This window comes from Odocoileus virginianus, chromosome 24 (genome assembly GCF_023699985.2).
Source record: "Odocoileus virginianus isolate 20LAN1187 ecotype Illinois chromosome 24, Ovbor_1.2, whole genome shotgun sequence".
NCBI classification, from domain to species: Eukaryota; Metazoa; Chordata; class Mammalia; order Artiodactyla; family Cervidae; genus Odocoileus; species Odocoileus virginianus.
This window is the reverse complement of record NC_069697.1, coordinates 30,903,107-30,915,385: the sequence shown is the minus strand read 5'-3', so window position 1 is coordinate 30,915,385 and position 12,279 is coordinate 30,903,107. Positions and strand designations below refer to the sequence as shown.

Below are 12,279 nucleotides of genomic sequence, written 5' to 3'. Positions count from 1 at the left end.
TTTGTGCAAAATTTTTTATTGAGAAAAGACAGTCATGAAGATACATGCTACAGAAGCAAAAACTATGCAAGCCGCTTCTGTACATGAAGGAAAATACAGAGTCAAGAGAAAATGACAGGACTTCCAAGCTAGTAAATGAGAATCAAATAAACTAATTTCTCTTGTTTCCTCTATATGTGTCTATAGCAAGGGCTGAGGGATCTAATAAAGCTGACTACAAGTAGCTGAAAAGGATTTTTGATGTCCTGGGCTTATATAGGCAGTACTAGGTCTCCAAACTAAGATTTAAAGTGACTTAGAAAAAGTTATTTTTAATCAAAGATCTGTATAAAACAAGAACTAGATTAGCATACATTAAATGAAGCTAACTACAAAACAAAAAGACACAATAACAAAAAAGAGAAAGAATTCTCATACTCTCCACATTTGAAAATCTAAACAATTATGACAATTAATTGACCATTCCAATTAATCTCATCCTCATTAAGACAGGAATTGCAAAACATATTTAGGAAAATGAGTAAGCATGCCATAGACTGGGAAAATATATTTGCAATCTGACAAAGCACATGTATCTAGAATATATAAATAATTCTGACAAAAAAACAATAAAAAGACAACCTAATTTTAAACATGAGCAAGGGATTTGAACAGACACTTTACAAAAGAAAACATGAATGGTCATTATATGCATGAAAAGTTTCCCACACTAGTTCAGGGAAATGAAAATGAAAATCACGGTGAGATAACTTTCCACACCTACTTGAAGGGCAGCAAAGTACAAAAGACAATGTCAACTGTTGACAGGGATGTGGAGCAACTAGAACTTGTGTATATTACTGGTGAAAATGAAAATGGTAGAACCACTTTGGAGAATGACTTGGAAGTTGCTTAGAAAGTCAAGCATACATTTAATATATGACCTGTCAGTCCCACTACAAGTTCATTTCTACCCAGTCCTCAGCACTCCTATGTTGCTTTCCCTTCTCCCAAATATTTCATCTTTCTTTAGCTATTTTCATCTTTCTTCTATTCCCTCTTTTTCCATCCCAGATGAATTCTTCATTAATTCACCATTAAGAGAGTCATTTCATCCACATTCATTCTAGGATGATACAAAACAAGCATGATTTCAAATTAGTTGTGTATTTTGCCAGAATAAGATGGCAACTATTTTTAAAAGCTATAAATACCAGTTTTATGTCAGAGTAACAATAAAAATGGAACATATACCAATATAAAAGAGACAATATTAAGATTTAAAATGTTTTCATTTATAAATAATATTTTTCATGCCTTCAACAGAAAGAAAATTACATCATAGTCATTTGAAAAGTTCATTTATTATATACCAATATACACTTTCTATAATAAAAAAAGCCTCCCTATATATTGAACCATCTTATAAATGAAATAAGAAAATAAAATTTTCATCTGTTTATAAATGGGGCTAAATTAACCAGTACAATATACCATATGTATGCCTGTCCTGCAGTCTGTGTGAACTCTAATTCTGAAAATGACCACGAGAATAAATGACACTTTATTATTTGGCACTGTAGTATTGCTCTTGAATATTTATATAAATTTGCATGTTGATACTTTCAAGTGAGTCATTTCAAATGTAAAGCATTCAAAATATATACAGATTTTACAGCTTTTCAGTTTTTTGGATCAATCCATTGTATTTACATTTAAATACATTCAGATCAAACATTTTTAACACTCAGAAGGCACCTTTTTTCCATTTTCTATTTTGATACTCTCTTTAGATGAATTGAAAATAGAAAGATATCTTAAAAATGCTATTTGGTAAATAATAGTCAGAAGTCATGATAGTTTCTAGTAATGCTCAATTTCCCTAACAAAGTGCACCATTTTACAATATTATGCCTCTAGAGAATAATACATAAAACAAATATATATTTATGTAAGGCACATTCCAGCAAAAACTATTGAAATAGATTTAATATTATCATACTTACATAACATCTGTATTTCATACTAGGCTATACTAAAATATACAACAAATGTGCTTGCTACTGATTGAGGAAAAAAGGAGCAAACTCTAGAAATTCTAGGCAGTGAGTACTAATTTTTAAATCCATTTCATGTAACTATGTTGTAAAAGTGAGCAAGAATAATAATTTGCATTTCTTTGTAGTGTTAGCACTTTTATTTTCATAGAGAATAGCTCAACACTGTATTAAACAGCAAATCTATGTTAGCAAACACCTGTTCAAGCTAAAATGAACTAAATCCTATTTTAGACCTTCTAAATTAAAAGAACTACCTTAGTATTGATAATTATTTGCAAATAGGGAACTTATTTTCTTGTAGATGATTATGGTAATATTGTAAACACTGAAGAAGAGCATTATCAAACTATTCAATATATCACTCAGGTTTCAAATTTAAAATATGCCCAATAGACAGATACATACATGTGGATTTTTGAGCCTATCAACTCAATTCCCTACCCCCACCCCCAATAACATAAATGTTTGACTGTGAAGAGAGAAAACTACACATGTAAAAAATAAAAATCAAATGTACCATACATTAAAATTCTGATAACTACAGAAAAAGATTATATACATAAACATAAAGCAATCACAGTTTCCTGCACTGAATGTTTATCAAATAAAAATGTATTAAACAATACTGGGTAGTGTAGCTCCACATGAATAGTGGTATTCTAAAAATTCTGAACGAAAATGGAAGACGAGAGGGAGGGCATTGTTCAGTGACAAAAGTATGACAAGAGGCCTGGGAATAATATTAATAAACAAATGCTTCCAGAACATTCCGTATAGCCATAAGCATTGTTTTGCTGGTGCTCTATAATTTCAATAAAGCCCCTCTCTGTGTTTCATTAGATGTTTTAATATTTACAGAAGAACAGTTGAATGAAGAAGTCACTAATTCAATGTCACAAGTAGGACGGGCAAAATTTTCCTTTAGTGTTGAGCTAAGATGCTCCAGCCTGGTGTCTGATCACTCATGTAACTTGCAGAGACAGTTCATAATACATGTCTTTTGCCTCTGTCATTAAATAGACCCGGAGTATTTGGTGCAAGATTGAGGGAAGGCATTAAGTGGCATTAGCTTTGCCATCAGGGCATTTTTGCTTGATATTCTGAGAATACAGAAATTTGGTACTTTTGTGGGGAGAGGGAAAAGGGTATTATTTGGTGATCGTTACATGCAGCTACCCTTATTTTGCACACGCAGAAGCAAAAATACATCATCACACACTGCTGTAAAACCTGGTGGAAGTGTGCACCACAGATTTTAAACATATAAACAGCCATTTGTGACAAAAATGATGATCTTCTCTTCTGTAGGTGCTTGGTAATATTGCTGGTAAACATCTTTGGAATCTCCCTGTTATTTCCTAGGACTAACATTCCAAACAAGATAACTAAAATGTCTTTGGGAGCATAATTGGTAACCATCTCTAACAGGAAAAGATAGTATTTTTCCTTGGGTTAATGATGCTTGGAATTTGGGGGATTGTAAATCCAGTCAATTATAATGAGTGCCATGCTTCCCATCATGAAGATGATGCCAACCACGAGGAAAACTAAAGCCTGTAAGTCAGAAAGAACTTGTTAGGGAACACAGAAATTATATTTCTTTAGTACAGTTTGCTTTTATAAGTCATTTACTTAAGACAGCCATTCGATTTGCATATTGAATTGTATTATTCTTACAGCTGCCCATGCCTAGCAGTTAATCAATTTAGAACCCTACCTGGGGAAAGAGGAAAGGAATATGATAGTAGACAGATTTAACCCAAATGTTCAATATAGAAAAATGGTTAATTGATTTGGTACATAAAATAATGGAATACCCTATAATCCTTACAAATCAAGTAACAGAAAAAGATTAAATGACTTACAGAGTACTCACAATCTTTCAGGTGAAAGGGGGCAGGTTATAAAAGAATAGCATGCATGATGTGATTAAAATTTTTTTTAAAGCAAACAAAAACAAAACCTAGTGGCACCAGCGGTAAAGAACCCCTGCCAATTCGGGAGACATAATATGAAATGCAGGTCTGATCTCTGGGTCAAGATCCTCTGGAGGAGGGCATGGCAACCCACCGCAGTATTCTTGCCTGGAGAATGCCCAGAGGACACAGAAGCATGGCAGGCTACAGTCCATGGGGTCACAAAGAGTCGGACACGACTAAAGGGGCTAAGCATGCACACAATATAATGTATATTACATATTTCTTGGAAAAGTATATGTGTCTATTAATATGTAATTACATATACATATATGTGTATACTGTAATATACCTATAATTACATAAACATAAATATTTCACAATTTTAACACTAAAAGCGGCCTTATAGACTACCACATAGATTGACTTCCTAATTCTACATAGGAAGAAACAGCCACTGAAGTCTTTTTTCACCAAGAAGAATCTAGGATATTTTACTCACTTTTACATCCAGTCAAACAGAAAAAAGTGATTTACCAAGGTCACAGTGCTATAAAAGTTGAAGCAGAATGGACTACATAGAGTGGGAATCTGGGGGCAAGACGATTGGAGGAGCTTTTGATACCAAACTTTCCTAAAGTCCCCAAACCATCCTGAGAGGAGAATGACTCACAGGCAAAATTCAGGTTCAGTCAGTCAGAGGCACTTTTCAAGCCTTAATATAAGACTTTATTAAGCAGTCATAGATAATATTTAATATTGAAGAACAACTATTTCTAGTATACATTTTTGTAGTAGTATTATGGGAAAGAAATATTTACTCCCCAGGTTAATAGGACTATAAATTATATGGAAAGAGACTAACTGAACAACAGATGGTTCTGTTCTTAGTCCACAGGGGATAACAAGGTACTGAGGAGGGGAAAACAAAAGCAACATTTTTTGGCCTCACAAACCTAATGACTGTGAGCAAAATGTTAATATTTTTTCATAAGGCTGCTAAGGAGCCTAATTCCTTCCTGCATTGTTTCCTGTGGATAGTGCAACAATAGCTTGGTGGTAGAAACTGTTATAAATGTATGCCTGTGGGCAAACTCCATTAGCATTTGACAGGTAGGAAGGACTTAGCACAAGCTATTTCATATGTGAAGAAAAGAAATCCCAGAATCATCTCAGTGCTAGAAATCTACACTTCCTTTTTTTCCACCAGAGCTCTAGCCATCTTTGATTTTCGGTTCTTGTGCATCAATTCAGTTTTTGGAACATGTGCATGCATTTCCTGGTTTACTTTAAGTAGTGGAAACTTAAAGGGAGAGATGGTAAACCTTACTTACCCCGACCTTTTGGGGTGACCTAAGAGGTTCTTTCTTGACAAGTTTAAGATAGAAAACTGCTGGAAGGATGAAGATCAGCATAGTGGCAGAAGAAGCCCCTGAGGAGAGACACGGGACAAGTCAGTCTTACTCAGCAGGCAGAGACACAAGGGCATACACTCAAAAGAAACCAAGTCTAAAACTGCCCTTAGCAAGGCACAAAAAGCACTATAAGCTCACGGTTTGTTGTTCAGTCACTTAGCCGTGTCCAACTCTTTGTGACCCCAGGGACTGCAGCATGCCAGGCTTCCCTGTCCCTCACTATCTCCCAGAGTTTACTCAAACTCATGTCCATTGAATTAATGATGCCATCCAACCATCTCATCCTCTGTCACCCTCTTCTCCTGCCCTCAATCTTTCCCAGCTTGAGGGTCTTTTCCAATGAGTTGGCTCTTCACATCAAGTGACTGAAGTATTAGCCCATGGATGTTTATTCAAAACAAAATATATTTATAAATAAAATTAAAATGCACCTAACATCATAGCTGCCTAGTAAATATACATCACACATGATAAACAACAAAAAGGCCGAGTGTTATAGATTTATAGGATTAGTAATATAAACACATACTAAGGAAGCTGAACTCCTCACACACCCTTCCAATCCACTTCTAACTTTTCAAGTTGTTTTCACCTATGTTTTTAAAGTTTCATATTGTACTTTAAATGTGAGCAAACCCTCAAATCAGCAGAATGGAAAATTAAATATATTAATGGGTCACCCAGTTAAGAGAAATAATATGTTTTACAAAGTCAATCTCTTCTTTCTCCAAAGACATCCCTTAGTGCTCAGCTGATACTCACAGACCATTTAAGTAGAATCTACCTTTTTTCCTCTTTTTTTTCTTGATGCAGAGTTAAGCCCTCAGTCCAAATCCTGGGTTCACTCTAACATATGGTTTGACTTCTACAGAGCTAAGTTGCATTGTTTGTCAGAAAAGGCAGCTAGATTAGATGCCTATAAAGTAGGTTTTAGCACCAACATTTTCTGGTCCTGTCCATAAAGTCCAGTGTCACCTGAAAGGAAGGGATGGTAACCAACTGGAGCCCAGTTGGACTACTAGGAATTCTGGGAGCCTGAGACGGACTGGGATCCTTGACCTCCCATCACTGGCTCCCTGCTCTCCATTTATGGACAGCTCGAGTTGACTAAATAAAAGCCTCTTGGAAACTTACCTATGAATCCAAAGATGTATTTTATAGTTGGCACAAGGATGACCAAAACATTATTAAGAGCAATAATTATGGCTGCAATCAGGAAATGCCTTATCCAGCTGAATGGTCTTTTGGGAAATAACAGTGTGGTCACTGATGTGCGAATCTGCAACAGCAGAGAGAGTTCAAAGGCAAGGTCAGTGCTTTGTGTTGTTTTTTTATTGAAAGTTCATTTACAATGTTATGTTAGTTTCAAGTACCCAGCAAATTGATTCAATTATACATATATATTTTACGTATTTTTACATGTACATGTATATTACATATATTTATACATATACATCTTCAATTATACATATAATTATACATATTTATGTATGACTATATATATTCTCTTTCAGATTCTTTTCCATTATAGATTTATTACAAGATATTGACTGTAGCTTCCTCTGCCACACAGTAGGTCCTTGTTAGTTATCTATTTTACATACAGCAGTGTGTATATGTTAATCCCAAACACCTAATGTATTTCCCCTCCCACTCCCACTATCCCCTTTGGGTCACTGCTTTGTTTTCATCTACTTTTCAAATATTCTCATCCCTCTGAAAGCATTTTCTTTGTTTTTCTTTTCCCCCAGAAAAGATCTTGATGCTGATATTTTTCCAAAAACATAAAAAATTGTGGTTAAGTACAAATAACATAAAATATATCATCTTAACCATTTTTAAGTCTCCAGTTCAGTGGTATTGGGTGCACTAATATTGTTGTATAAGTTGATTTTTGATGTTTGGGAGGGAGTCACTTTTCCTTGGCGATCTATCTTGTGCTTACTTTCTCAGTTTTCAGAATTTTTTTTTTTAAAACAATCAGTCAGAAAGAGATAAAAGAACAGATAAGATATATAATTCAGAGACACAAAAAAACCCCTGTTGATTTCTAATTATGTCTCATCAGCCCGGATTAAGGGCAAGCACTGAATTTATTTGCATATGATTGTGAGCAGAACTTTTACCAACCTGGCATCTCTTAAATTCACACTTTATTTAACATTTTTACCACCTGGTATTTTAAGAAACATGATACTTTTCGTGTTTACTTCTTTCTTTTCACCCCATCACCTCTCCCCCGCCCCAGTATAGCTTATAAATGCACAGCAGGCAAAGAACAAGACCTAACAATCTTAACATTCCTGAGTTTCTATCTTAGTGTCTCACATGCAGGAGGCACCAATAATGATGAATTGAACAGAACAACTCTTTCCCCTCCCTTCAGGATTCTTATGAGATTTTAGTCCTATTGCCGCAGCTGAAATAAGTAGGTGAAGGGTCAGGGAGGCTCCAAATGTAGCAGGGGCTCAAGTTACCCTGATGTAACTGGATGAAAAGATCCTCCTGAGCAGAGGGAAGGAGGGCCTTTTTTGTTTGTACAGCTTAACAAAGTTGAAAATATTCTTATCTTTGGAATCTTTTAGAAGACACTTTTGGACTTAGTGGGATTAGTTTATTGGCTTTTCAATAAATGAGCACTTCAATTAAGCTAGGACTTCTTATTTTTAGAAATGTGAAATTGATTTTCACTTTAAACTTTGGCTTCTGAAGTCTCTTAATAGTGTGAAGATTGGAATTCACTGAAAACAGAGAAAAGTAAAATATATTTTGAAACACACATACAAATAACAAAAACTTTCAGTTGAACTGCCTCAGTGTCAAATGTAACATTCTTTTCATGCCAGTCCACCAAAAATTAAAGCCATTTGTTTAGGTTTAAAAGGCAGTTTCATTTCCAGAATGGCAAATCTGTATAGTCTCTGGAAACAGTTTAAGAGTGAGTTTGTAATGGATTTTAAAAATTGGATGAGTGAAAATTACACAACTCTGAAAAGTAAACTGAGGAAAACAAAAGGTTTGACTTTGTTTTTCCCAATAGTTTATTAATTCTACATTATGTCTGACAATTAGTGCTTATTCGATGCTGTCCACACATAACATGCTTAAAATAAGCTTTCTGTGGTTTTAAGGATTTATTTGTCTGAAAGTGATAAAGTTATAGCATAAACAAGTAGAATACAGGTTATTTTCGGGCAGGGGGTCACATGTTTGTGCTTTTTAGTCCTTTGTTGTAATAATGCCTTTAATTGTTTAAGCTGAGTTAGAGGTAAGCCTATATGTACTGGGTGTCTGAATGTAAATAAATACAGTTTCCTAAGATCTCATGGCTCTCAGAAACATTACAATTTGGCTTAATGATGTTAGAGTACAGAAATTTTATAGGAATAATGGTTGAAGTAAATGGTGAAAGCTTGTGCTTCAGAATGAACAAGGAATAACAAAATCCCAAAAAGAACTGAAGGTGTAGAGAGTTGCCCATGTATTCCTAAACTGGGCAGCAGGGCAAAGAGAAAGATGGGAGATTGCTGGTGGTGGTAGATGGTGGAAAAAAATAGAATGAAACTTGCTAGTCATTCCACATAAAAACACTGCCTTGTGGGGTGAGCCTGGGATCTTGAGGTCCCCAGCAGCTCTATTTACCTATGTCAGGACAGAGGTGACTCTGGCTTATTACTGACTTACTTCAGTGTCCTTTTCTCTACTGACACAACTGATAAGAACCTGGAAATGTGGATCTGATACTGTGGGGATGAAAGTCCCCCAGAGTGATTCCAGACCATTTCCATGCAGCTCTAGAGAAAACATGTTATTTCCAGATTTAATGTTCCAAACAGGAGCCTATTAGGAGGTACTGTGTTCTAATACGGGGACCCAATGGGAAAGTCAGAAATGTGGAGGCCAGCTGGAAAGTGGGAGCCTTCATTCTCAACTCTAAAAAAAAAAAGAAAATACAGTCTATTGCTTACAAGTGAACCACACTTCATTTGCAGGATTGTGTAGGACAGAGAGTGTAGGAAATACCAATGGTCAATGTGCTATTCCAGACATAGAAACATCTGCCATATTTCTATGCCTACACCCATATTCACTTCAAAACAGGAAATCTGAAGGCAACATAAGTGAAAAGAATGGTTTTACTAAAATAAAATGAAATAGAAGTAGCTAGCCAGTGTTCATGCCTGGAGAATCCCAGGGACGGGGGAGCCTGGTGGGCTGCCGTCTATAGGGTCACACAGAGTCAGACACGACTGAAGCGACTTAGCAGCAGCAGCAGAGGATCCGAGACATAATCTCTCTTTTTTCTTAAAGAGAAAAAGGTGCAGTGAGTAGAATTTGAGTCTTTGTGTTTTTTATGTTTTTCATGAAAATCTGTGCATTTTCTGCATAAAGAAAAGCACAAGCTGATGTCGTTTCCATAATAGACACCCCAGCCCCATATCACCTTCTCCAGCTAAGAAAGAAAAAATGTTGAGCAGCTTGTAGAAAAACTAGCTTTAATTGTCTTTATTTGTTCAATAAACACTTTGTGCCTTTTCTAAGAAGGAAATGCTGTCTGGAAAAAAGAAAGATAATAAATGGAGAGATAAAAGGAAAACCCAACCACCACTGACAACAAAACCCTTTTTATCTCTCCTTGGGCTCCTAAGAAAAATGACCAACATGTTTGTTGAAAAATGGAGAATACCAAAAATACCTAAAACTGATAGATTTTAATCCAGACTAAACCTAATCCATTTTAGGTTTTGCTTGTTTTATTATTCATGTGTAGGGATATCAAAACAAAGTAAATAAGCTTATTGGTCAAGAGTTTCTTAATTCAAAGAAACTCATCAGGAGAAGCATGCTATTTGACTCAGCATGCGACACATGGAAAATTTTGGTTTGAAATTGGAAGAAACAAAGAAATGCAGCATAACCAATTTCTATCATTTTGAGAGAGAAGTGACTAAAATGCAGCCTGCAGGTATTTGACTGGGACAAGGAGGCCAAACCCACTTTTATGTCATCCATCAAAACATGGCGGCTTGGTTCAGGTAGCCAAGATCCTCATTCAAACTGAAGTTCACGGCAGATGTTGGCAAGGGGAAGAGTCTATGTCTTTTTTGCTAGAAAAAGCAGTTCATACAACTTAAGAAAAGGCAAGCTTCATCTGGAGATCGTCTTCCTTAGCAAACATGGTTGAACTCATCCTATGCCGATCACTGTGCACACCCCTAACCTCTAGGGGAAAATGTGGACAATTATATAGACCATCTCAATGTAACACTGTAAGGGTGAGGCAGATTTACAAACAAAATGTTTCACAACTGTTAATGGTGAATGAAAATACATATTGAAGGATAGCAGTTAGTTATGCTTTCTGAAATTTGGTTCTAGTGGTCAGTTTTGGTTTTAATGGGCATTGGATGGGAAATGCTTTCAGACCACAATGGGAGATATATCTAATGGGAAATGTGTTGCCATTCTTGATGGTCAGATTTATGCCAATGCCTTATCTGTTATACAGGCAAAGAATTTCTATGTTCTATCTGGATTGTGAATGTCAAGGTGAAATGATCATCACCAAATGAAAGGCTAACTTCTACTTCCCATGATTATGACTGTAGCCATCAACGTCACCTGTGAGCAATGCATTAGCTCAACTGTTACCAGCTAGCTGGGTAACCCAACAAAGTCCATTAACCTCCCGAGACCTTGGCTTGAAAGCACCACATTTAGGGCTTATGAATAAAAAGTAAAAAACAATGCAGAAGCACATAACAGATTTCTTTTATGAAATGCTTTGACTCAACAATGATATGAGTGCCCACTGTGTGCCAAAATTTGATCAGTAATATCTTTACACACAAAAAGAAGGGTTCCAGATATTCTTTTCTTGGCGATGCTGTTTGCTTGGAAATTTTACCCTATGGTACAGTTTCTGTCTACAGCTGTCTTCTGCCTTATACCTACAATGGAGCTGATTTTAGGCTAAAGCTGTGTGCATGACATTTGAAATTCTTTTAGATAAATGAGGGATAAGACATTATTAAAAAGTAAACTCTTAGCTACCGTTGTAATAAAGATCTGATTTCATGCACTCATGAAAAAGGAATGTGCCAACTAATATTTCAGCACACAAACTGCATTTAAAGTGACCACAGTGTCATTATATGACTAGTCCTCATCTGTTTGGCCCTGTATGGAACATTCTGTACTGGACAGTGCTGACTACTGTGCTGCTAATTTTCCCCCTAAAATGAACGGTAAATTCAGTGTTTATGAAAGGAAGGAGAGTTGGCAGGAAAGTGCAGACTTATGTTTCTCCATAAGTAGTGGTTTTAACTTGTAACTCAAGTCTCCACAACCTGCCTTGCTCTATGATCCCATAACAACTCACCCCAACGGGAAATGCCATGAAGGGACTGTCCCAATACCAGTCTGGCAAGAGGGTATGTGTCAGTCTTAGAAGCAGCAGAAGGGATATATGATGGATGATACGACTATTTTTTTTAAAGGAAATTTGGTTGCAGTGTGTCATTTACTTAACATAAATCTCCTTCTCATTCACCTTCAAGAATCAGATTAAATAGGGTGACTTTTGAATGTTAAGGTAGCATAATAGCACTAGGAGGAAAAAAATGAAATACCTTCAGAACTGTGGTGAAAATACAATATAATCTGAAAGTGAGTGTGTTTATGAATTACTACTCATTTCTACTAATCTATAAGAGAGAAGCTCAAGATCTCTTTCTTAAAATTTTAGTTTAAAAATAAATTTCAACCTCAATAAAACCACAAAACAAATAAATACATAGAAATAAATTTGGTGATTTTTTTCCCCCTACATTTGAAAAGTACTTAGCATTTAAAAATACTTGCTCTATGGAATTCCCTGGCAGTCTAATGATGAGGTCTCTGTGCTTT

The 12,279-nt window shown here is 35.7% G+C and overlaps 1 protein-coding gene across 4 annotated transcripts in view; it reads right to left on the bottom strand.

Moving 5' to 3' along the window:
• Positions 1-12,279, bottom strand: part of SLC38A4 (solute carrier family 38 member 4) — a 78,107-nt gene continuing 65,828 nt past the window's right edge. For 3 of the 4 annotated variants that reach the window (XM_070454525.1, XM_070454523.1, XM_070454524.1), the window contains 3 exons: positions 6,505-6,649; positions 5,290-5,387; positions 1,324-3,593 (listed from right to left, as the gene is read on the bottom strand). In XM_070454525.1, coding sequence (XP_070310626.1) covers positions 3,492-3,593; positions 5,290-5,387; positions 6,505-6,649 — 345 coding nt within the window. In that variant the 3' untranslated portion in view covers positions 1,324-3,491. Of the gene's footprint in view, positions 1,106-1,323; positions 3,594-5,289; positions 5,388-6,504; positions 6,650-12,279 lie in introns of those variants that run through there. The other variant, XM_070454526.1, reaches the window with a different exon arrangement.